Genomic DNA, 27,229 nt, shown 5'->3' on the forward strand with positions numbered 1-27,229 from the left:
AGATTAACTTTTTGAACTACACACTGATTGAACATATGATATTTAAATAGTATTAATTAAAATAATTGCCTCCATTGTTAAGATAATCTCATTATGTTATTTGCATTTTTAGTCTACAATAGATTTTGCTAGAATTCCCCAATTCCTCGATTCCTATAAATGTCAAATTGGTATTAATAGTATCTCTCAAGTTCTGTGTAAATAAAGCTATAACCTCTGATCTATGCCAATACACAAGGGGTGACAAGCAATAAAATATAGGCCAAATGTGCGGGTGAGCCAGATCTGCCCTGATATCATGGTGCTCTAAGAGAAACTACATGAACAGTAGATACAACCTCTATTTATTATGTAACCCTGCTGTGTGAAGCTTCCTCTCATGTCACAGTGTCACCGCCCTATGTCACCATGTGGTGGGAAGAATGGACTCCTGAAACCATAGGTCTCTTTTGTTAATGTGTCAGTGTCGCTGTGCACTGAAAAGGCAGAACTTCACAGGCCAAATACCCTCCTCTGTCTTCCTGTCTTTGTATACAGTGAATAGACTTGGTTATTGTGGCCTGGGCCTTTACTTTACTAAGTCACAGAATAGTCATTTTCTTTGAGGGATACACATGATGAGATATTATACCTGGGTAGATGAATGGTTGTCCTCCCCACCACTGTCGCACATCAATCACATAAAACATCAGTCCCAGTAGAAGGAAGGAGAAGCAGCTGAGTGTTGTGATGAAGGACAGAGACCTGGACATTTGGAGAAGAATAAAGTCATATATCCAAAGTATGATTTGTCCTAAGCACCAACTTATTGTTATCGACATTGAAACCAAGCTAAAATGACAAGGTGCAGTAATGAAGTAACTGAAGAAATGCAGCAGTTTATGACATGTTCTGTCTTCTCTGTAGCAGTTTTTAATTCACAATGTCATATCAAACCATTTATCTTCTACCCCTTGGAAAACAGCCACTAATCTATCTGGCTTCATGTTTGTCCTCTGCTGATGCATATAATTATCAAGAGGACAGGAGGTCAAGTTTCTGCAGAGATGTTAACAAGCATTGACTTCAATGCAACACGTATTTTAGATACCATGTTAGTCTCAGTGCTTTTTACACCCCTAAAGGGAACCCATCATGTTGAACATGGTGTCTGAGCTGCAGGCAGCTTGTTATAGAGCAGGAGGAGCTGAGCAGACTGATATGTAGTTTATAGGAAAAGATTCAGTAAAACTTGTCATTTATATATAAAAATTCCTGCTCATTCTGGGCTTTGACGCCAAAGAGGGGGGTCCTATCATTTATTGGCAGCCTTCCCTCTATGACTGTGAATACACAAATAGCTGTCAATCCAGGGGCGGACATACTGCTTGTGCAGCTGGTTCAGCTGCACAGGGGCCCAGCAAGAGAGAGTGCCAGCAGAGTTTTTTTTTATTTATTTATTTGTTTTATTATTATTTTTAACTCCCTTCCTCTGGCTACAGGGTAACCTGGTCACCTTGGGGTGTCGGGGTGGGGGGGGGGATGGGGGGGGGGGTAAGGGGACCTGATTAGGACTTAGGCTATTTTCACACTGGCATTTTGGCTTTCCGTTTGTGAGATCCATTCAGGGCTCCCCGAAGCGGTCCAAAACGGATCAGTTTTGACCTAATGCATTCTGAATGTAAAAGGATCCGCTCAGAATGCATCAGTTTGCCTGGCACAATAGAAAACTGATCCGTCCTCCATTGACTTTTCCAAGGTGTTCAAGACAGATCCGTCTTGGCTATGTTAAATATAATACAAAGGGATCCATTCTGAATGGATGCAGACGTTTGTATTATCTGAACGGATCCGTCTGTACAGATCCATGACAGATGTGCACCAAACGCAAGTGTGAAAGTAGCCTTACTGTGTCCAATCTGCTGCCGGTTGTGACTAAACTTCATAGCTGAAAGACCTGCAATGACCTCATAGTCATGTGATCTTTTCAACAGTGGAAGTGGTGGTAGGACCTGTGATGAGGTCACCATCATGTGATCAGTGCAGCGGTGGAGAGAAGTGGAAGAGACCTGTGATGCCATGGAATGAAAGTACCAGAGATATGCTGGGAGATGTGGTTCTCCCCTATTAAACCTTCTCCCTACTTAGTGGGAGGGAAATATGTTATTTCACTGGGACTATGTCAGAGAGGCTGAGGGGACAGGAGGGGTGTTAGTTACAAGGGACTGTATGTTATAGAACATTGGGGGGGGGGGGGGTGACTGGTGCTATTTACATGGGCCCACATGGTATAGAAGACTGGAGGTAGAGGAATGATTCTATTTACATGGGACTGTATGTTATAGAAGACTGTAAGGAAGAGAGGTTATTTATATGGGACTGTATGTTATAGAAGATTGGTGGGAGGGGCCAGGTGTTATTTACATAGGACTGCATGGTATAGAAGACCGTAAGGAAGATATGTTTTTTACATGGGACTAGAAGGAGAGGACTGGTGTTATTTACATGGGACAGTATGGTATAGAAGACTGGAGGTAGAGGAATGATGCTATTTACATGGGACTGTATGTTATAGATGACTGTAAGGAAGAGAGGCTATTTACATGGGACTATCATATAGATGATTGGTGGGAGAGGACTGTTGTTATTTACATGGGACTGCATGGTATAGAAGACTGTAGGGAGAGGACAGGCATCATAGTTTATGGGGCACTACAGAAAAGATTATAACTCCAGCTTGACAGGTGGCACTATAATTAAAGGGGACAATGCAGGGAACATTATAAATATTGTTGGCAGTGGGACTTACTACTACTGAGGGCTCTATAGAAGTGCCTTATAGTTTATATATATAGATTATAAGGGGTGCTCTATAGGGGGCCTTATTAGTACTGAGGGCACTGTAGGGAGCCTTATTACCACTGGGGGGCTTCTGCCTAGCAGTGAGCCCGGTAACATCACCAGCACTAATGGACGGGCATTAGCGCTTCCCTAGCATGTAAAGCTGCCCATCAATGCCGGTGACGCCACCGGGAACACTGCTAGGTGTAAGTCTCCGCCTAGCATTATAAAAATGGAAACAAAACAGCCCAAGGGAGAGCATGAAATGTCAGATGGGCTGAGTGGGGGAAGAAGGAGACATATCCGAGTTCAGCTCTGAACCCGGACAACCGCTTTAAAGGGCATCTGTCAGTAGATTTGTACCCATCACATTGGCTGACCTGTTACATGTGCGCTTGGCAGCTGAAGGTATCTGTGTTGGTCCCATGTTCATAAGTGAATGCATTGCTGAGAAAAATTATGTTTTAATATATGCAAATGAGCTTCTAGGAGCAACGGGGGCGGTGCCGTTACACCTAGATGTTCTGGTTTCTCTGCAACTACTGCTCCCTGTCTACTTTGACAGGGCCTGGCAGTGAAAATGTCATCACAACTGGCCATGTCAAAGTGCAGAGGGCACGGCAGTTACAGAGAGAGCGGAGCCTCTAGGTGTAATGGTAACGCCCCCATTTGTATATAATAAAACACCATTCTTCTCAGCAATGCAGGCACATCAGAACATGGTACCAACACAAATACCTTCAGCTGCCAAGTGCACACATGTAACAAGTCAGTCTCTTAATTGTCCAAGTGTCTGAGGGAGTCCTGAGGGATAGCTGAGGGCTTATATCAGTCTGCTCAGCTCCTCCTGCTCTATAACATGCAGCTCAGACACCATGTTCATCCTGACAGGTTCCCTTTAAGCTCACCTTACACATGCAGATAGTAATGATCTGGCAGTATAATACTGATGCCGATTGCCCAATGAACGAGCATTTGGAGTAATTGGAATCTTTTAGCAGGTTTAAAAATGATCGTTTGCTGGCGGCAGATCGTGCTGTGTAATCTTGATCTGCTTCCGTCAAACAGAGATTCAGTACGGGGGTGAGTGATGGTATTAGTGATCGCTCCTCCTTATATTCTGGAGGAGATTGAGGCATGCAATCTCCTCCACTAACAAGCAGCCTATTGCCTGGAAGGAATGCTTCCCTTCTGACAATCACATGATCTACTTATGTATTATACACTTTACATTTTGCAATTTATTAATTAATTTTAATACAATTGCATTGCCCCTTTGATTTGCATTGTGACTGTTCTGATTGCAAACACAGGACATGTCAATAGCTCAACTAGGTTACGTGTGAATCTACTCAAAAGATATAGGGGGAGATTTATCAGAAGTAGTGTAAAGGAAAACTGTCTTAATTGTGCACAGCAATCAATCAGATTCCATCTTTCATTTTCCAAAAGTGCTCTGAAGAATGAAAGGTGAAATCTGATTGGTTGCTATGTGGAAATCTCACACTGATTCCAATCTATATTCAACACTGAAATTTATTTATATTCCACTTTGTCGTTCATATGGTACAGAATTGTTTTCAAGTGACTTTGCACTTCTTGACGTGCAATTCGTGCAAATTTCACATGGAAATAAGGGTGAGAAGCCACATGTGGAATAAATGGGATTAATCTGTGTCCAGGATAACAAACTGCAAATTCACATCAGAAATCTGCAGGCCAGCTTTGGATTGGCACGAATTCCATGGCATATTTTTCCAATGAAAAATCTGATGTGTTAACATGTCCCAACAGTTAAGTACATATTAACATTATGCTTCCTGCCAGAGAAAGTGTAGAGAGAGAGTAACCAGGCCTCAAATTATTAATCACTTTGGGCTTAAAGGGGTTGTCCCATGAAAAATATTCTACAGTTTTTAAACCAGCACCTGATCTGAATACTTTTGTAATTGCTTGTAGTTAGAAATTTAGCATAGCCGCTGAGTTATTCAACAAAATATATCTGTATAACGCCACCTGCTCTTTGATCTTTTTCTTATTCCTTGACCTGCTCACTGATATGGTCGCACATGCTCAGTCTCATCCTTCAACTGCCTCCTGAGCTGTGATAGGGAGAGCATGGACACGCCCCCTTAGCTGCAGCAGAAAAGACACTCCCCTTGAGCATTCAGCTTGATATAAATCTAGCAGAGCAATGAATGGGGAGATCTCTGGATCCATGTGAGGTACAGGGCTGGTTCTAGCTTTGTTAGAAAGAGACTGTCATGTACTATATGATGTCTGAGTTTGATTTTTTACATTAATCATCGTATAGCCCCTTTAATGCATGTTGTATCCAGATGAGGTCTAGCAATTTTTATTTGTTGCTTACAAGAATGCCCAATAATTTTGGCTTTCCCTTAGTGCACAAAATAACCAGATAATGTTAGAAATGTGTTAAAAAAAGCAGCTCTTTGATATACTGTTATTAAGTGGATTGCTCCCACTAGAATTCGGAGCAATTCAGAAATAGACCAGGACAGCTGTTCTAGGGACTCTCCTTTCCAGGCCATTAGTAATCTATACATCATTTTAACATAGGGTCCTTTAACCATATTATCAGGGATGAACGTTTGTAAAAAAAAAAAAACACTAGTTCCCAATAATCTGCAAATGTAAAAGGTGCCGGCAATCACCTGATGAATGAGCAGATTGGGTGATTCAGGGGCATAGAAAATCATTGTTCCTGTGCAGGAGATCGTGGTGTATAAACTTCTATGTGTTGCGCTGTAACAATGATTTTCTATGGGGAGAGGCAATCACTATGTCCCCATACAGCGGAAGTGAGTGCTGGATGTAAATGCAGCCCTCATCTCCGCCTATGATCTGACAGTGAGGTGAACATTTCTGTGTGACCACATTCACCAGGGTGCGACTGCCAGCGTATTTGAATCTTATTGCTGCATGGACACAAGTCACAGAGTAGCCTTAGGCCTCTTGCACATGACTGTATGCCCTCCGAGACATACGGTCTGTAAGCAGGCCATATGTCCCGGAGTGGCATTCATCGTGCGCACGGGAGCACACAGCATCATAGATTACAATGATGTTGTGCATGTCGGGCCGCCCTCGGGACTATTGTCCTACACTCATAAGATCATATGATCAATGCTGCTTCGGGACATATGGCCCGCTCATGGACCGTATGCAGGGCCGTCTTTGCCGCAGGGCAAAAGGGGCAGCTGCCCAGGGCCCAGTTGCTCCTGGGGGCCCATGAGAGCTCAGTTTCCCGACTCCCATTCACTAGTGGGCATCGCAAGGTTAAAACATTCGGGGCCTGGGTCCCGGATGTTTTGTCCCAGGCCCCGAATGTCCTGCCTGCCTGCTAGATACAACTGTATTGCCGTACACAGAACGGCAATACAATTGAATCTAATACACTGTGAAGAGGCGAAGGACCTTTGGTGACATCACAGGTCATGTGATCAGCAAAACAGGCTGTGATAGGATGACCTGGATGATGTCACCATCATGTGACCAGTGCAGGATTCGACTGGAGTGAAGAGGAGTACTAGGAGCCTAATGCTGATGTCTGTATATCAGGACTAGAGAGGTAAGTGAAGGGAGAGGCAGAGCAATGCTGGGAGTTGTAGTTATTTAACTGGGATGTATGTTAAGGCTGAAGGGAGGGATGTTATTGACATGGGACTGTATGTGGAAAGTGGATGGGGGGGGGGGATGATGTTTATGTACATGGGACTTAATGTTTTGGCTACGTTCACACTTGCGTTTGGGGATCCGCTTGTGAGATCCATTTCAAGGCTCTCACAAGCAGCCCCAAATGCATCAGTTTAACCCCAATGCATTCTGAATGGATGCGGATCCATTCAGAATGCATTTGTTCAGCTCCGTACGGCCCTCCGTTCCATTTTGGAGGCGGACCCCAAAATGCTGCAAGCAGCGTTTTTGTGTCCGTATGGCCTTGCGGAGCCAAACGGATCCGTCCTGACTTACAATGTAAGTAAATGGGGACGGATCCCTTTGCATTGACACAAAATGGTGCAATTGTAAGCGGATCCGTCCCCCATTGACTTTCAATGTAAGTCAGGACGGATCCGTATTGGGACTTAGGCTACTTTCACACTAGCGTTCGGGGCTCCGTTTGTGAGTTCGGTTTGAAGGCTCTCACAAGCAGCCCCGAACGGATCCGTCCAGCCCTAATGCATTCTGAGTGGATGCAGATCCGCTCAGAATGCATCAGTCTTGCACCGTTCAGCCTCCGCTCCGCTCAGCAGGCGGACACCTGAATGATGCTTGCAGCATTCGGGTGTCCGCCTGGCCGTGTGGAGGCAAACGGATCCGTCCAGACTTACAATGCAAGTCAATGGGGACGGATCAGTTTGAAGTTGACACAATATGGCTCAATTTTCAAACGGATCCGTCCCCCATTGACTTTCAATGTATTCAATGTAAAGTCTGGACGGATCCGTCTGAGCAACTTTCACACTTAGAATTTTTTCTAAACTATAATGCAGACGGATCCGTTCTGAACGGATCCCATCGTCTGCATTATAGGAGCGGATCCATCTGTGCAGACACCAGACGGATCCGCTCTGAACGCAAGTGTGAAAGTAGCCTTAGAAATTCAAATCTAATACAAACGGAACGGTCCTGAACGGATGCATTCGTTTGTATTATCGGTGCAGAACGCAAGTGTGAAAGTAGCCTTAGGGGGTGATGTTTACATTGGATTGTGCGTTGGAGGCGGCTGGGGAGGAGGTGGTGTTATTTACATGGGACTGTATGGTGGAGGGAGGATTATAACTGCAGGGGGCACTGCAGATCCAGTGGACATTATAGGCGGTCTTATTACTACTGGGGGCTCTATAGGAGGGACTTATAGATCCGCCTTATTTCTACTAAGTGCACTATGGCGGCCTTATTACTACTGAGGGGTCTGTAGGGAGCTTTATTACCACTGGGGGAACAATAGGGGGCCTTGTTTCTACTAGGGACTCTGTGAGGGTATTAATAATATGGGAAGGCTCTTCTAATAATGGGGGCATTGTTGAGGAGCATTATCACGGTTGGGGCAGTGTTACTAATGAGGGCATTCTAGAAGGGAATTACTATTGGTGGGACTATGAGGAGCACTATTACTATGGGGGCAGTAATGTTTCTTCAGGATAGTATTTGGGGGTATTGGGGGGGGGGGGCGTAACTAAAGGCTCATGGGCTCCGGTGCAAGAGTTCAGCTTGGACCCCCCTTCTCTCAGTGCTTTGTGTGTCTTCTTATGCGGCACAAGTGTCCTTGGGCCCCTTCATGCTCCTGGGCCCAGTAGCGACTGCTACCTCTGCACCCCCTATAGCTACACTCCTGGGGGGAGGGGGGCACAGAAAGCAGCAGGATAACACTGTGGGGACTCCAGTTGGGGGATAATGATAGAATGTGAGGAAGCTAAGATGTCTGTGTGTCACACTCTGCAGAGACGAGGCGGCTGAGAGAAGTTGTCCAGACCGAGTGGAGAAGATGATAAAAGAGAAGATGATGACAGAGAGGAGACATCACCTGGAGGCCCTGGACGTGACAGGTAAGTGCTGCTGTATAGCAAGTACAGCAAAGTGCGGGCGGGTGGGGAGGGCGGGATCCAGGGGGCCCAAGTAAATTCTTGCCCAGGGTCCAACCAATATTAAAGACGGCCCTGACCGTATGTCTCGGAGGGCATGCGGTCGTGTGCAAGAGGCCTTACTCCAAAACTATTACCTATTGATGTACTCTTTGTGCTGCTGAGATACCAAGTGGTAGACTGACCTTCCAGGCAAATGCCAGAGCTAAGGGGGCCCATAGACTTGTAACTACAGCACTCACACATCTGAGTGCAGTACATAGAAAAAAAATACAAGTGATAAGCTCTCCTTGACTGTATGTTGGTAACCCACAGTGCATCATGGTTGTTGGTTCTGGGTTCATGAACTTTAATGCCTATGTACCCAGATAGCCTCTGGCAGCGTCTACTCTATAACCAGCCAGTCTGATTTTGGATAAAAAGTGGAAAATGGACATGGAAGAGCAAGTATATGAGCATGGATGATGATTAAGTTTCTGAATCACTTACTACAGTCAGGTCCATAAATATTGGGACATCGACACAATTCTAACATTTTTGGCTCTATACACCACCACAATGGATTTTAAATGAAACAAACAAGATGTGCTTTAACTGTAGACTGTCAGCTTTAATTTGAGGGTATTTACATCCAAATCAGGTGAACGGCATAGGAATTACAACAGTTTGCATATGTGCCTCCCACTTGTTAAGGAACCAAAAGTAATGGGGCAGAATAATAATCATAAGTCAAACTTTCACTTTTTAATACTTGGTTGCAAATCCTTTGCAGTCAATTACAGCCTCAAGTCTGGAACGCATAGACATCACCAGACGCTGGGTTTCATCCCTGGTGATGCTCTGCAGGCCTCTACTGCAACTGTCTTCAGTTCCTGCTTGTTCTTGGGGCATTTTCCCATGAGTTTTGTCTTCAGCAAGTGAAATGCATGCTCAATCGGATTCAGGTCAGGTGATCGACTTGGCCATTGTATAACATTCCACTTCTTTCCCATAAAAAACTCTTTGGTTGCTTTCGCAGTATACTTTGGGTCATTGTCCATCTGCATTGTGAAGCGCCGTCCAATGAGTTCTGAAGCATTTGGCTGAATATGAGCAGATAATATTGCCTGAAACACTTCAGAATTCATCCTGCTGCTTTTGTCAGCAATCACATCATCAATAAATACAACAGAACCAGTTCCATTGGCAGCCATACATGCCCACGCCATGACACTACCACCACCATGCTTCACTGATGAGGTGGTATGCTTAGGATCATGAGCAGTTCCTTTCCTTCTCCATACTCCTCTCTTCCCATCACTCTGGTATAAGTTGATCTTGGTCTCATCTGTCCATAGGATGTTGTTCCAGAACTGTGAAGGCTTTTTTAGATGTCGTTTGGCAAACTCTAATCTGGCCTTCCTGTTTTTGAGGCTCACCAATGGTTTACATCTTGTGGTAAACCCTCTGTATTCACTCTGGTGACGTCTTCTCTTGATTGTTGACTTTGACACACATACACCTACCTCCGGGAGAGTGTTCTTGATCTGGCTAACTGTTGTGAAGGGTGTTTTCTTCACCTGGGAAAGAATTCTACGGTCATCCACCACAGTTGTTTTCCGTGGTCTTCCGGGTCTCTGGGTGTTGCTGAGCGCACTCAGGGCCGGCCTTTGGGGTGTGCGGGCTGTGCGGCCGCACAGGGCGCCATAGCAACAGGGGCGCCGGGCGGCCGACAGCCCGCAATGTAATATGGGCAGGCGAGGCGGCACTTATGTTTTCTCCCCCCCCCCTCCTCCTATATTCAGCAGGGGGCGCCCGGCGCCCGTTGCGGTTTAAAAAAAAAAAAGTTGCTTATATAAGTTGGGGGCGGCTGGCGGCGCCCCTCATTCTGCGCCGCCTGAGTGGCTGAGGCTGAGCGCTTGCCGCTCTAGTCTAAAGAATCCTGCGCCTGTTAATGTAGCGTGGCCGAGCTCTGTTAGGTCCGCGGTACAGGAGCTTTTGTTTCCTGTACCCGGCCGGACTGACAGGAAGTGCTCACTTAGTGTGCACTTCCTGTCAGTCCGGCCGGGTACAGGAAACAAATGCTCCTGTACCGCGGACCTAACAGAGCTCGGCCACGCTACACTAGAGGTGGAGGTGGGAGTAGAAAGAGAGTGACAAGGGGGGAGGGGGGAGGAAAGAAAGAGAGTGACAAGGGGGGAGGAAAGAAAGAGAGTGACATGGGGGGGGGGGGAAATAATGAGAGTGATGGGGGGGGGGAATAAGGAGAGTGATGGGGGGGGGAATAATGAGAGTGATGGGGGGGGGGAAAATGAGATGGGGGGGGGGAATATGAGAGTGATGGGGGGGAATACTGAGAGTGCTGGGGGTGGGGATAATGCGAGTGATGGGGGGGGAAATGAAGTGATGGGGGGGGGGAATAATGAGATGCTGGTGGGGGGCCTATGAAGTGATGGGGGTGGGAAATAATGAGCGTGTGGGGGGGGGCCTACTGCGGTGACTGGGGGGGGCATATGAGCGTATGGGGGGGGCATATGAGCGTGATGGGGAAATATGAAGTATGGGGGGGCCTAATGCGAGTGTGGGGGGGGAAATATGAGAGTGATGGGGGGAAACACAAAATAATGGAGTGATGGGGGGGGGAAATAATGAGTCGTGACAAGGGAGGAGCGGGATAATGAGAGTGACAAGGGAAGGGTGGGGGGAAAGAAGTGACAAGAGAGGAGGGGGGGGGGGAAGAGAGTGACAATGGAGTCCCCAGAGCCAGACTGCAGCCAGAGTCCAGATCATCTAATTGTCCTGGCGGTAAGTAGACAATGCAATATGTTTATTATTTAATTGTTTAGTTATTAATACTACATTGGAAACGAATTTTCTCAGCTGGACACCGGCCGACACTGCGCATGCGCTGGGAGCCTCACCAGCGGTTAGGGTAGGGAAAAAGCACTGGCCCGTACGTAATTTTTCCCTTCCCTAACCGCTGGTGAGGCTCCCGATGCATGCGCAGTGTCGGCCGGTGTTCAGCTGAGAACATCCATCCGATCACTGCGCCTGCGCATTGGCCCATAGTTTTTCCCTACCCTAACCGCCGGCGAGGCTCCTGGCGCATGCGCACTCTGCTGTGAAATTTCCCTAACCTGTCGTTGTGCGCCTGCGCGGCACACCTCCTCACGTCATGTCCGGTGCGACCGGAAGTGACGAGGGTAGGGAAATCTCACGAACTAGGGAAGTATAACATTACACCGGCCTTTGGGGTGTGAGGGCGGTAAGTAGACAATGCAATATGTTTATTATTTAATTGTTTAGTTATTAATACTACATTGGAAACGAATTTTCTCAGCTGGACACCGGCCGACACTGCGCATGCGCTGGGAGCCTCACCAGCGGTTAGGGTAGGGAAAAAGCACTGGCCCGTACGTAATTTTTCCCTTCCCTAACCGCTGGTGAGGCTCCCGATGCATGCGCAGTGTCGGCCGGTGTTCAGCTGAGAACATCCATCCGATCACTGCGCCTGCGCATTGGCCCATAGTTTTTCCCTACCCTAACCGCCGGCGAGGCTCCTGGCGCATGCGCACTCTGCTGTGAAATTTCCCTAACCTGTCGTTGTGCGCCTGCGCGGCACACCTCCTCACGTCATGTCCGGTGCGACCGGAAGTGACGAGGGTAGGGAAATCTCACGAACTAGGGAAGTATAACATTACACCGGCCTTTGGGGTGTGAGGGCTGGTAACTACTTGGTTGGATAGTCAGCCAGCCTATGCCATGATGCCAGCAACAAGCAGTGTTTTTTTTTTTTGGGGGGGGGGGGGCGCCACAAGGTTATCTCGCACAGGGCGCCTGAACACCTAAGGCCGGCCCTGAGCGCACTGGTGCGTTCCTTCTTTTTAAGGATGTTCCAAACTGTTGTTTTGGCTATGCCTAATGTTTTTGCTATCTCTCTGATGGGTTTGTTGTGTTTATTCAGCCTAATGATGGCTTGTTTCACTGATAGTGACAGCTCTTTGGATCTCATCTTGAGAGTTGCCAGCAAGAGATTCCAAATGCAAATAGTACACTTGAAATTTACTCTGGACCTTTTATCTGCTCATTGTAGTTGGGATAATGAGGGAATAGCACGCACCTGGCCATGAGAAGCCAATTGTCCCATTACTTTTGGCCCCTTAACAAGTGGGAGGCACATATGCAAACTGTTGTAATCCCTACACCGTTCACCTGATTTGGATGTAAATACCCTCAAATTAAAGCTGGCAGTCTGCAGTTAAAGCACATCTTGTTCGTTTCATTTCAAATCCATTGTGGTGGTGTATAGTGCCAAAAATGTTTGAATTGTGTTGACGTCCCAATATTTATGGATCTGACTGTATATACATCAAACTAACTATATATCATGTAGCAAGACACAAGACCTAATAAGAGACACATGGTAGCATTGATTATTAATTCAAATATTAATAATCAGTGCCTCAATGCAGAAAATAATGTATTCTAGATTTTTGTGTATTACACAACTGCTCTGCAGGCAATGAGTTCCCGACATACACAGCGGCGATGTTCTTGCACGTCTCATTGCTGCACATAGTGAATACATTATATAAATTAAATAAATCACATAAGGGAACCTTTCCAGCACATACTTCTTCCTTGATAGTACTCATCTGTGCTACTTTATTTTAATACTTCCTAAAAGCCATTTATCTGTCCGTTGAAGGGCTGCCTACACCATCTGCATACTGAATGCTTATAAGTAACTGTGTATTGATTTTTAGCTCCTCTGTAAAGCTGTCAAGAGCCTTCTTGGGTGTAAGAATGGAGAGTATGAGGAGTTGAGGAATGTACCGCTTGTATTTTGTATGCATTTTGGACATGGAATATTTATTTATTTATTTATTTTATTTATTATGTAAATTTGAGATTCAATAAGTCGATACATCCAATCAGATCACATTTCACAAAAGGTTATTTATAGAATATTTTAGCATTGACTATGGCTACTTTTATACTAAAGTTTTCGCTGGATCCGGCAGGGTTCAGCAAAAATGCTTCCGTTACCGATTTTACAACCATCTGCATCCGTTATGAACGGATCTGGTTGAATTATCTTTAACATTGCCAAGATGGATCCGTCATGAACTCCATTGAAAGTCAATGGGGGACGGATCAATTTTCTATTGTGTCAGATTGTGTCAGAAAACGGATCCGTCCCCATTAACTTTCATTGGGGGTCATGACAGATCCGTCTTGCTCCACATCCCATGATAGAAATAAAACTGCAGCTTGCTGCAGTTTGCTCTCCGGTATGAGAACGGAATGCATTTTGGAGCATTCTGTTCTGTTCAGTTACATTTTGTCCCCATTGACAATGAATAGGAAGCATTTTTTTGGGGTATTGGGACCCTCTGATGGATCTCAATACCGGAAAATAGAAATGCTAGTTTGAAAGTACCCTATATTAGCAGATGTAATGTTTGAAGTGATAACATCTTTGACCTGTTTCATGTGGATCAGGTGTGACTTGAAGCTCCTGGGCCTCAATGATTCCCTTTTTTAACAGACCCCCAATGTCACTTATCATTCATGGTACTGGTACTTCTATGACTGCAACCTCTGTAACCCTATCATTATGCCGTTGTTATGAACACCACATTTACTGCAGGTTATATTCCTTTCTGCTAGCTGGCAAAAGGTTCAACTGAATATGTCTAGTAGAGTTAAAACATTTAGGCCCCTTTCACACGGACGAGTATTCCGCATGGATGCGATGCGTGAGGTGAACACATTGCACCCGCACTGAATACCGACCCATTCATTTCTATGGGGCTGTTCACATGAGCGGTGATTTTCATGCATCACTTATGCGTTGCGTGAAAATTGCAGCATGCTCCTCTTTGTGCGTTGCAGAGCGATAATCCACGCAACGCAGGCCCCATAGAAGTGAATGGGGTTGCGTGAAAATCGCAATCATCCGCACGCACGGTTGGCTAGGAGACGATCGGGATGGAGACCCGATCATTATTATTTTCCCTTATAACATGGTTATAAGGGAAAATAATAGCATTCTGAATACAGAATGCATAGTAAAATAGAGCTGGAGAGGTTAAAAAAATAAATAAAATTATTTAACTTACCTTAGTCCACTTGTTCGCGTAGCCGGCATCTCCTTCTGTCTCCTTTGCTGAACAGGACCTGGGGTGACCATTAATTACATGAACAGGACCTGTGATGACGTCACTCCGGTCATCACATGATCTTTTACCATGGTGATGGATCATGTGATGACTGTGACGTCACCAAAGGTCCTTGTTGCTACAAAAAGCTAAGATCAAGACAGAAGGAGATGCCGGCTACGCGAGCAAGTGGACTAAGCGCAATTTCACTATGCATTCTGTATTCAGAATGCTATTATTTTCCCTTATAACCATGTTATAAGGGAAAATAATACAATCTACAGAACACCGATCCCAAACACGAACAATTTTTCTCACGCGAGTGCAAAACGCATTACAATGTTTTGCACTCGCGCGGAAAAATCGCGGGTGTACCCGCAACGCACCCGCAAATTTTCCCGCAACGCCCGTGTGAAAGGGGCCTTAGGAGCTATATTTAGCACTTGGTGCGGAAAGTAATGGCCACACATACACACCTGCAGTGAATGAATATCAAGGTTCACTGTGTAAATCCAGAGGATAAAATACTGTAACGTGATGGACACACAAGTGCACAGCTTGATACAGTTACTATACAGTATAGGGCAGGCATGCTCAACCCGCGGCCCTCCAGCTGTTGCAAAACTACAACTCCCAGCATGCCTGAACGGCCTACAGCTATCAGCCTACAGCAGGGCATGGTGGGAGTTGTAGTTTTACAACAGCTGGAGGGCCGCAGCTTGAGCATCCCTGGTATAGGGTATCGTTGTGCTGTGCATTTGTCTGATCCTCACATTACCACAACAGATTTTACTCCCTTAATGACATTTTCTTTTTGAGTGACAGCAAGCAGAGATTTCAAAGAAGAATTGATACAGAAATTAGATAATTATTCATTATACAATGGATAAACATCATTTGCTGGAGGCATAATGTCTATTTACTACAGATAGCATGTGTGTTTTAGCTGTGCTCTATGGTATGGAGACTTAGTGGTAATGCTCTAAAATATGCAAAAAGGTATCTGCTAGGGAAAGAAAACCAAGTGGCTCCCTATGAGTTAAAGTCTGACTTTTTAGCAAGCATTGGAACATGACAAGGAAAAATAGCCAAGCCAAATAACCACCCATAGATAGCTGTTTCTGGGTCTCTTTAAGGGGAGCCAGCACCCTGCCTGTAAGCTGTATTTAAGACACCTCACTCAGCTAGCCAGACTACTCCATACTCATGAGGGGAAGAAACCCTGAAACACCTAAGGATGGATACTTGGCTTGGCTATTTTTCCTTTTATGTCCTGAGGCTTGTTAAAAAGTCATACTCTGACTCATAGAGAGCCACTTCCAGAAGGTGGCACTAGCAAGATGGTTCTCTTTTTCTGGGAGATACCTCTTCTGACCTACTTCATACACCCCACCCCCTCACCCTAAAACAGCTGTCTATGCACTGGCGTAACTATAGGGATCGCAGTGCCCCCCCTTGCCAGTGGTACTGTACTTTTCCCTTTATAAGAATACTAGCGAGCACTTCCATAATGGAAGTGCTCACTAGTCTGCAGGAGGAGGGGGAGAGAAGCGCTGTGAGCGCTGTACAGTACTTACCCCTACCTTCTACTTGCTCTTCTCAGGGCCAGTGCTGCTGTGTCCTGGCTGCCTGCAACGTCAGGATGTACAGAGTGCATGCTGCAGGAGTCAGATGACTGCAGCGCGGGCCCTGAGAAGAGAAGACACCCAGGACAAAGAGTGGTGGCAGGAGAGGTAAGTTATTTTATTATTTTATAGTCTGATTGGAGGTCTGATATGGAGGTCTGATGGGGGGTCTGGAGAGGTCTCACTGAGGGTCTGGAGAGGTCTCACTGGGGGTCTGGAGAGGTCTGACTGGGGGTCTGGAGAGGTCTGACTGGGGTCTGAAGTGGTCTAATGGGTGGTCTGGAGGTCTGACTGGGGGGTTTGGAGAGATCTGACTCGGGGGTTTGGAGAGGTCTGACTGGGGGCCTGGAGGTCTAATGGGGGTCTGATTGGGGTTCTGGAGGTCTAATTGGGGGCTGGATGGTCTAATGGGGATCTGATTGGGGGTCTAGATGTCTAATGGGGGTCTTATTGGGGGTTTGATTGAGGGTATGGAGGTCTTATTGAGGGTCTGCTGGTCTAATGGGGGTCAGATATGGGGGTCTGGAGGTCTAGTGGGAATCTGGAGGTCTAATGGGGGTCTTATTTGAGATCTGATATTGGGTCGGGGTCTTACATGGAGGTCTAATGGGGGTCTGATCTGAGGTCTAAAACTGGGGTCTTATATGGGGGTCTGACATAGAGGTCTATAGGGGGTTTGGTCTGAGATGGGGGGGGGGGAATCTCATTTAGGGTTTTATATGGGGCTCTGATCTGAAAGAAAGGGGGGATTTTTTTGTGGTGCCAGTATTTTCAGGGGGACTGTCTCTACAGGAAAGTATTGGGGAGCACAGTGGGCACAGTATTGGGGGTTCCACATTCAAAGCCAGTCAAATAATCGCGGACATGGGAAAGCAAACAGGCCAATCGAAGCCTCTCCTCCTCTCCCTTCCAAGCTTCTATGGAACACCAAAAATGCAGCCAATAGTGAAATACCGTCATGCAAATTGGAGTAAAACTGGATTTATTATACTCGCAATATACAGGTATAAATGAGCAATATACAAAGGATCAATCACCCGACCCGGGTTTCGCTCAGTCGAATTTCAGCGACTTCTGAGGCAGCGCGGTACAACAAAAAGAAACGCATTTACCTGTGTGAACTGCACCCACTTCACCATTGGGACCTGTGACGCTATTAGGCAACGTACTTTTTGAGTATTATTATATAAACAGTATTGGGGGTGGCAGGATGGGGTGTTGAGAAGGTGAGGAGAGGGATGGAAAAGTAGGAAAGTAAGACGTCTGTTTGTTAAACTCTGCAGAGACGAGGCGCTGCTGAAAGAAGTCACCATGGCGGTCTGGCCTGACAGGAGAAGAAGAGGAAAGAGAATATCTACATCAGAGAAGAGAAGTCACTGGATGTAAGAGGTACATATGTGGGGCTGTATGACCCTGTATGTCATGTTTTCCAAGTATGTCTTTAAAGGGGTTGTCCGCATTTTTTTTTTTGTATGAGCGCTGCCTTCTCTGCTTTGTCTAGCTGCTCATCACTGCAAATACTATGGCGAGCAGGTGAACAGAACAGAGATAGCAGCTCTCACATTAATGCGCTGCCCTCTCTTCAAATAGCTGATCGTCGGGGGTGCCGGAGGACCCCGGCTGATCTGATATTGATGACCTATCTTGAGGATAGGTCATCAGTAGTAAAAAGAGGACAACCCCTTTAAAAGTAGGACTGGAGGGAGGGGGGGGCATTTCAATATTTGCCTTGTGCAGCAGAAAAGCTATGTGCACTGGCGCTGAGTGAAGGGGGGGGGGGGGGCAAGCTGAACTCTTGCACCAGGGCCCATGAGCCTTTAGCTACGCTCCTGTGTCTATGGATGGATATTTGGCTTGGTTGCTTTCCTTTGTCATGTTCCAAAGCTTGTTTCCAAAATTAGGCTTTGACTCATAGGAAGAAGAAGACGGTGCTAGCGAGATGGTTCCCTTTCCCTTCATATTTCACTTCAATGTTTGTAATGTAAATGTCTGTTTCCTCACTAAACATACCCTGCATGGTCGCCGTATGATTTGAAATAAAAAAGGTGAGAAGTAGTAGTGGGTAATTAATATGGCCAATTGAGACGGCCGTAACAAGTGTATTAATAGCAATGCTACCCTGGGGCTCCACAAAGCTTTCTTACCATGAAAGAGTATGAAGAGCTGTTAATGCTTAAGTTTGGTCTGAACAATGAACAATTTGGTCTGAACAATGATTAGACTATGTTACAGCAAATGTTCCAGTTTGGTTTAGAAGCACTTACCAGAGGTTTTTATTGATGGGAATAAATCCTTCATCCCTTGTACACTTGGTTAAGATGGCTGAGATAATCCCCTGTGGAAAAAGAAATAAGTCCACCAGTTTAGAAGAAAGGATGGATGGCTGAACATCAGAGGCTGAGGGGACAGATGGGCATTCTGTGATCATAAGTGTTTCCATTGATTACACAATGGACAAATGTATAGTTTAACCTCTTTGCCACCACAAGGGCATACACAGAATTGACCTCCCAGTCTTTTCAGGCCCCGTGGCTAAGGATCTCTTGCTACTCATCGATGACTTGGGTTGTAAGAGGTGCAAACAGATGATTAGGAAACATTTTCTGTTTTTATGTAAATCTACAAGTAGGGACAAAGTCAATACTAACTGAGGAGGATTACACTGCCCATAGAACAGCACTTGAGACAATTTGACAGCTAGATAGCCAAGCTGTAAAGAACCTCACCAACTCAAATCAGAAAAACAAAATAATGGCTTTTTAAAGAAAATAGTTTTATTACAGAAAAACAGTGGAAATAATTTGTTTTCACCAGGTCTGGCAGAAAAATATCATGAATTATTAAAGAGCTGTGGATGTATTGTATTTTATGGCCTCTTTAATCTCAATAACCATTCTCTACGTTCTAGCTCTCAGAAATAATTCCATGATTCATCTGAGCAGAAAACACCATAAAATTATGCTCTAAGTCTCTTCTCACATTGCTGATAGTTAAAGGGCACAGTGGACAGCAAGGTAAATGGCTTGCTAAGAATAGTAGCCATAAAGCTCATCTTAAAGGGATAGGCCTCACATACTAGCCATGCCACCATGACAATAGAAAACATAGGGGAGCACATCTTTACTAATTTAGGCCTGTATATGAAGAATTTCTATGATACCACCATTGATATTCTCACATTACCTTCTATGTGTAAGCATGTACAGTGATCAATATCAGCACAGGTAATAATATCCATGCATGCTAAATCTTCTCATGACCTAAACATCCTATGAAAGTTCTAAGCTGGCCATACACATGGGATAACGGCCAGCCGGTCTGCTCACATGTGCATGCTCGGCGCTTCCTTTAAAGCATGTGTTGTGAATGGCAGAAAGGGCAATGTGGTGCAATTGGTTCAACTATGTTTAGAGAACTTCGCCTTGTCTAAAAAGGGGATGTGGATTACCTGTCATCCAGGTAATGGGTTGTGTCATAATATGCAATATTTTATATCAAACTTGCTCCACAATTCTGATGTCAAACTATTGGGGTCATTTATCAAACCAGTGTAAAGTAGAACTGGCTTAGTTGCCAATGGTAAGCAATCAGGTCCCAACTTTCATTTTTGACAGCTCCTTTGGAAAATGAAAGGAGGAATCTGATTGGTTGCTATAGGCAAATAAGCCAGTTCTACTTTACACCAGTTTGATAAATGACCCCATATGTTTCTCAATCTAAGCAAACCAATACTTTCTTTTTAGGCAAAAGCATCTAGTCATGCACCAAATTAATCATCCAGCATGGTGTGTGTCTAGACAGCCTGTATATATGTTTGCCATCTATAGTACTAGTAAATCTGCTGTATTGCCTTTTCAGACAGCAGTGGTAATACAGGATATGAGATGAAAGGGATGCAAATGGCTATTATCAAGCTTTGCCTCTAATGCCACCAGATGTAAGGCAGCCATCCTAGAAGTCAATGTTCAGCCCTAATAGGTCTTGAGACATGACCTCGGAGACCTACCTACCACATATGGCTGATCATTAAGTTTTTGAGAATCAAAGATTGTAAAAATAACACTTATCTGATGATGGAAGAGCAGTACAAAGGGTTCTTTGCAGCGGCCTACCTGCCATGTATGCAGACTATGTGGGGGGAGAGCCTGATATATATTCATGGCATTTTCCAGCAGCCATCACTTGGGGGAGCTCAGTGCAGAGATTTTTACAGCTTCCATTAATTTCAGTGGTAGCCAAGTAGCCAGTTTAACCATTATATGAAGGGACTTGGAGGATTTAGAGGGGGGATTTATCATTGTATTTATGTTAGTTTTATGGTGTAAATACATCGAGAAATATGATGTTCAAAAAGAGTCTGATATATATGAAGCACAGATTCCACTTTTGCCGACATGGTAAAGTGGTGAAGCAGAGAGCAATTTTTGTTGTCTTCTGAATACCAATAAACTGTCTACTCTCCATTGACATCAGCGAAAGATATGGAAAACTATGAAATATAAACTGGTCAAAAATACTAGATCACTGAACGCAACGTTTTATCAAATACCAGCATATCTCCGCTAGATCCCATTATAGTCAATGGGCCTTGACAGGCATTGCAGTAACATCCAGCTATGCTGGATCCAGAGATCTCTGACAGGCTGTTCTCTACTTCAACAACCTGCGGGAGACCTACGACGTAAATGTGAAAGAAGCCTAAGCTGTCTATGTTTGATTGATGATAGACCGTCCTCTACTCTGCACCCCACCCTTTGTTTATAAATGGCACAGGGGCTCATCTATGCAAGGTATTGTGCCTGGTACTACAGCTCCTTATACTTCAATGAGAAGTGTGGCCCTTTCATTGAACTGATTTGAGTCTCAGAGGTCAGACCTCCACTGCTTAAATGATTGCTAGAGTCCAGGAGAACCCCTTTGAGGGTGGTTATACACAGGCCGATGCCCAGCCCTGAACAAGTGCTGAAAACACTCAAATCAATTGGTGCTCTGTTAAAGTCCCGACCAGTGAGCAGTTTGCTGTTTGCATACAGTGCTTGTGAGTTTCAATACATTACATTTACGCCAATAAACATGTTTTGTACTTATAAACATTATTTTCAAATAAATTGAGCCTTGATTTCCTAAAATCTTTTTCTCTCATCAAAGTTTCCACCCTTAACAGCAATCACAGAAGTGCAAATGGTCAACTTGTCTAAAGTTTCAGCTCTGATTGCATCCCACTTGTCTTGTAGCAACTTCCAAAGGTAATTTTGGCTCATAACTTGTTCGAACACCTGTCCATATGATCTCAAAAGCATATAAATGGATTACAATGAGAACCTTAGGGTGGCTGAACCATGTTATTTAACCGAACATACTGTTTGTAAAGACCGAAGGTATGTTTTTGGTTATTACCTTGCTGTAGCATGAAACCAGAGCAAATAAGCTGGGTTCTGGAAGGGATGGCAAGGCGCACCAGAATGCTGTGGTAGCACTGGGAGTCCTTCGATTTTTACTACGTCACCACCTCTGAAACATCCCCAGACCATAATGGAACTTCCTCTTCCATGCTTGACTATGGTCTAAATGCAAGCAGGAGGCATCTGCTCACTTACTGAATAATGAAAAAAAAATTGCCTCTTGGATCCAAACACCTCAAACTTCATCTATGAAAAGAACCTTTTTTACTGACTAGTGGTTCAGGTCCTGTGCTTTTTAGCCTACAATAGCCTCTTCTGTGTATTAATGGGCCTAAGCAGCATTGTTGTCCTGCAACACTTTCAGGCCACTGGTTACAAAGTGGTGTTTGACAGTCACGATGGACGTGCATTTCTTCATTGTTGTCACCAGAGATGCCCGATGCAACTATGGATCAGATATCTGTGGCCCCTATTTGCCAAGCACCCCCTCCCCAGCCGCAGTGCAAGTCTTTCCATTTTTGTAGCCTGTTACAATGTATTAGAGAAAGCACAGACTGCTATAATCTCACAGCAGCCCAGGGAGACACATGATCGGACAGCAGCAGTTAGTAGGCCCGGTTGTACTTGCATAGGGTGACAGAGCCTGGATCAGGGAGGCTCCAGCTTCTGTTCCTAGGAATGTTCCTTCTTGATAATTGCCCCCATCATTGGACCATTGTAAAAGGGTTTTAAGATAATTGTTGCTCATGCAGTAAATGACATTCTGAGGTCAAGCTGCAGCATTAATTGGTTCTGGTACTTTATGTAGCAAGCTTGGTTCTGGTAACATATCTAGGCAGTGTACTTGGGTCTGGAACCATATACGTGGTAATCTTAGTTCTGGCACTATAACTATGTAGCATGTTTGGTTCTAGTAATGTGTCCATGTGGTAAGCTTGGTTCTGGTAATGTAATTACATGCAGTGCTTGGTTCAGGCACTGTAACTGTGTTGTAAGCCTGGTTCTGGTAACATATCTAGGCAGTATGCTTGGTTGTGGTACTGTATCTAGGCAGTATGCTTGGTTGTGGTACTGTATCTATGTAGTAAGCTTAGTTGTGGTACTGTATCTATGTAGTAAGCTTGGTTGTGGTACTGTATCTATGTAGTAAGCTTGGTTGTGGTACTGTATCTATGTAGTAAGCTTGGTTGTGGTACTGTATCTATGTAGTAAGCTTGGTTGTGGTACTGTATCTAGGCAGTAGGCTTGGTTGTGGTACTGTATCTATGTAGTAAGCTCGGTTGTGGCACTGTAAAAATTTAGTAGGCTTGGTTCTGGTTATGTATCTATGTAGTAATCTTGGTTCAGGCACTGTATTTAAATGCAGTGCTTGGTTCTGGCACTGTAGCTATGTTATAAGCTAGTATCCATAATGTCAATCCACAAAAACCAGAAGAGTACATCTAATTAATATTTTAATTGGGAATGGCTATAAGCCACATACTCCCGGAGACTCACCATGTCCACAAGCAATGTTCATTTCTCATACATGATAACTGCCAGCGAAACAAAGCTATCAGTCCTCATCCTCCTATGCACATTGACTTGGGAGAGAATGCTTGTGCTTCTCAGTAAGAAGGGCGAAAGCTGCTGCTACACAGTAAAAAGGTTTGGGGATTTGAAATCCATCATGTCTGATCCTTATCTCCTCTGGCATCTTCCGTGAAGGCAGACTCAGTGGGCTCCAAATACATTAGATGGTCTATTTGGTGGGTTTGGCCAACAAACATCAAATATTTTTGAGCAAGTGCTGTTTCTCCTCTGGCATTGCCACTTTCCAAAAAATGGGGGTGAGATGATGGCAGTTATCTTTTACTCCAGTTTTCTGGTGTAGTTGTCAGTATAGGCACATGGACTGCTGGATGCTGAATGGGAGTGCACTGCACACACACGGCCCCTTCTCCCATTCATTTGTATGGGGCTTCGCTCTCATTGTAGGTGTGGGTCCCAGAGGTGGGGCCCGCACCTTTTAGACAATGGGAGCATATCCTAGGTATATACCCCCATTATCTGAGATGGCAAAACAGCTTTAACCACCTAACTGTTTTGCCGGAGTCCAGCTGGGGCAGTGGGAAAAGTAGCTAACTGGAGGGGGAGGGCTGCTTTAGATGCCACTCTATCCTGAATGGTAGCAGCTACAAACATGCGACTGGTCTTGTTTGAAAGGCCAGGCTTTCATACAAGACCAGCTAAAGTCCAAACAACATAGGAGAAATCACAGAGAAAAACTGTTGCATGTTTTCTAGCTGCTACCATTCAGGAGATAGCAGCATCTAAAGCAGCCCTCCACCTCCAGTTAGATACTTTTCCCACTGCTGGAGCTGGACTGGGGCAAAACACTTAGGGGTTAATTTACATTTAACTATAGATGCACCCAAGTTATTTATTGTCAGTTATATGATAGTAAAGCGTTAAACATATTTAGGGGGCATTGACTAAAGTATTTACATCACTATTGTGGCATAAAAATGTCACAAATGATGGCACACGTATTGTGATATAATTTGAGACTTTTTAGCTTCTTGTCACTTTAGAAAACGGACGGGGCTTAGAGAGAGAGGGGTATGGTTCGCACAACCTGCCAGATTTACTATAAACTGGTGTAAGTTATAGCTGAAATCTACACCAGCCCCTGGCTTGTATAGACCACCGTTTCTGGCACACGGACTGCCAGACATGCGACTAATTTATTAAGAGGCATCTGACTTTTACTAAATTAGATGCATCTCACTCTGGTCTACAGTATATGGGAATGCCAGTCTCGATAAATGTTCCTCAGTGGTTAATAAGTAACCATGAACAGCAATATCTGCTATTTATGACGTCAGCAAAAACAAATCCAATAGCTGCAATTTCCATTTAGAAGTTCATATATATATATATATATATAATGGTGGCTATTTCACAGCTAGAAAATAAAGATTTATTTTCCCAATATGCATTTGTAACCAGAATATACTGAACATACTGATAAATAAAGGTTTCTTTCTTTATACTATACTGATGTAAATGATTTAGTTGGGAAAGAAAAGTCCCATTCAGCTACTACTGTTCTGGGTTTCGGCTATGTAACACCGGTCTTCCTGGAAGAACTGGTGGTGCCAGCCTGTAGAAGTTGTGATGATGCCGATGACTGCTGTATGCTTTTTGAAGTACCAGGCAGAAGACCTTCACTTTCATATCCAGAGAATTTATTTACTTAGTTACTGACAGACAGGCATGGGGTTTTATTAAAGGGAATCTGTCAGCAATTTTGACCATGCTAAACTGTAGACATCACAAAGTAGGGGCTGAAGCTTTTATTTTTAGAAACAGTGTCCATGTATATTCCGTATTTTGCGGAACAGAACAGCTGGCCCTCAATAGAACAGTACTATCCTTGTCCGTAATGCAGACAATAATAGGACATTTTATTAATACGGAAATACAGAAATGGAATGCAAACGGAGTACCTTCTGTTTCTTTTTTTTGCGGACCCATTGAAATAAATGATTCCGTATACGGTCCGTGAAAATACATTTGTGTGCAGGAGGCCTCCTGCACACGAACGTAGGTGTCCCGTTGTCGTATTGTGGCCGCTTGCTGTCCTGAATGCACACGCCGCCACGCATGCACGATGGTGACTTCTTCCTGGCCAGAATAGTACAGAGCCGCGAACGCACACGCCAACTCTGTACTATACTGGCCAGGAATAAGTCACCAGTCCAGCGCGCTGGCCGGTCGGGAGAAGACTTCAATTAAGATGAAGCCCACCCCCAGCCAGAATCCAGAAAGTGAATGTCACGCTGGCAGCAGGTAAGTATGAAAATGTGAAGTGGGATAACCCCTTTAACTGAAGTTCGGGTTTGGGTTTGGTGTTGTGTAGATGTTATTATTTTCCCTTATAACATGGGAAAATAATAGCATTCTTAATATAGAATGCTTAGTAAAATGTTGCTTGAGGGGTTAAAAAATAAAAAAATTTACTCACTTCATCCACTTGATCGCACAGCCGGCATAGTCTTCTTTCTTCAAAAGGACCTTTGATTACGTAATCGCGCTCACCATGTGGTGACGTCAGCGCAGGTCCAAGCAGAGTGTGAGCTGTATATTATAGCTGACACTCTGCTAACCGCTCGGCCATCCTGAAATAGATTGGGGCGGAAGGGGGATCAGCAGTGCTGCCGCCGGCCATCCTGAAATTAGGGGGGCACAATGGGGGCTGGAGCCCACAAAGGGGGGGGGGGGTTTTATATAAACACACATTTTATAAAGGTTCTGATCCCCACAGTCACAGACTGTGGGTATCTGAACCTTTCAGCCAGCATTAGGATTGTGTGATTGACTAGTCTATACATACTAGCCAATCAGAGCGATCACCAGGCGGCAGATTGGGCATGCGCTGCTCTTAGGCAAATTAGGAAAATCAGCGCATGTGCAATTACAATAAAGGCATGGACGAGCTTTCTCTGTCGTGTGCAGCCATGGACGAACTGGCTGCACGGCAGAGTGAGGCTCAGGGGACGAGGCTTACTATAAAAAAGATTACCAAACAGATTTTTTAAATAAAGTATATTTGAAATCTCTTTTTTACCCTGCCTCCAACAACGTTGTGTAAAGTACTGATATAGGGGCCAACCCCATTAACTAACTATATCATTAAAATAATGGACCAACTCTGAAAGTGCAGTAGAATGTGATGCACACAGCGATATATTACACCTGCAGCCACAGTAATTAAAGCTCCAGCGTGTTGGATCTTTAAAAGGGTTGTCCGGGTTCAGAGCTGAACCCGGACATATCCCCATTTTCGCCCAGGCAGCTCCCCTGACTTGAGCATTGGAGCAGTTCATGCTCTGATGCTCTCATTTGCGCTGCGCTAAATTGCGCAATGCAAAGGCATTTTTTGGAAATCCGGTGACGTACCAGGCTCTCTATAGGGCTGCCAGGAAGTCAGGTGACGTCACCGGCACTGATGGGCGGGCTTTAGTGCTGCCCTAGCCAGTAAAATGGCTAGGGCAGATCTAAAGAACGGCCATCACAGCCGGTGACACCGCCCGGCAGTGTGTGATTGTAAACAAAAAAGTCCTTTCCCTATGCGATCTAGTGCAGGGCAAAGGAGAGCATCAAAGCATTCAGCTGTAAACCCGGACAACCCCTTTAAATCTGGCCTAATACTGACGCTATGTAATGCAACAGCTAACATAATGCATTTGCTATGATAAATTTCACTCCACTGCATAGTTGAACGCCACTGCATAGTTGAACAGGGCAAAATATTTAACCGCGGCCTAATACCAACGTTATGTAAAGCAAAAGCTAACAGTATGCATTCGCTATGATAAATTTTGCTCCACTGCACAGTTGAACGTGGCAAAATATTTAACTATGGCCTAATACTGACGCTATGTAACGCAACCGTTAACAGAATGCAGAAGTTATTAAAAAGTTTGCTCACAGTTGAACCGGACGAAATATTACATAGTCCAGGAATACGTAACTGTTTCCCTAACACAATGTATTACCTCTGAATGTGGGTGCAGTAGAACATAGTGCACAAGGTGATATATTATACCTGCCTTATATACTGAGGCACACTAGGGGAATGTCACAGT

The 27,229-nt window shown here is 44.8% G+C and overlaps 1 protein-coding gene across 1 annotated transcript in view; it reads right to left on the bottom strand.

The window, feature by feature from the left end:
- LOC122942431 (heparan-alpha-glucosaminide N-acetyltransferase-like) overlaps positions 1-27,229 on the bottom strand; it is a 458,936-nt gene that overhangs the window by 934 nt on the left and 430,773 nt on the right. Inside the window, exons 10-11 of the mRNA XM_044300048.1 lie at positions 18,459-18,529; positions 632-744 (exon numbers count right to left, since the gene is read on the bottom strand). Coding sequence (XP_044155983.1) covers positions 632-744; positions 18,459-18,529 — 184 coding nt within the window. The remainder of the gene's footprint in view (positions 1-631; positions 745-18,458; positions 18,530-27,229) is intronic.

Source organism: Bufo gargarizans, chromosome 6 (genome assembly GCF_014858855.1).
Source record: "Bufo gargarizans isolate SCDJY-AF-19 chromosome 6, ASM1485885v1, whole genome shotgun sequence".
Classification (NCBI taxonomy): domain Eukaryota; kingdom Metazoa; phylum Chordata; class Amphibia; order Anura; family Bufonidae; genus Bufo; species Bufo gargarizans.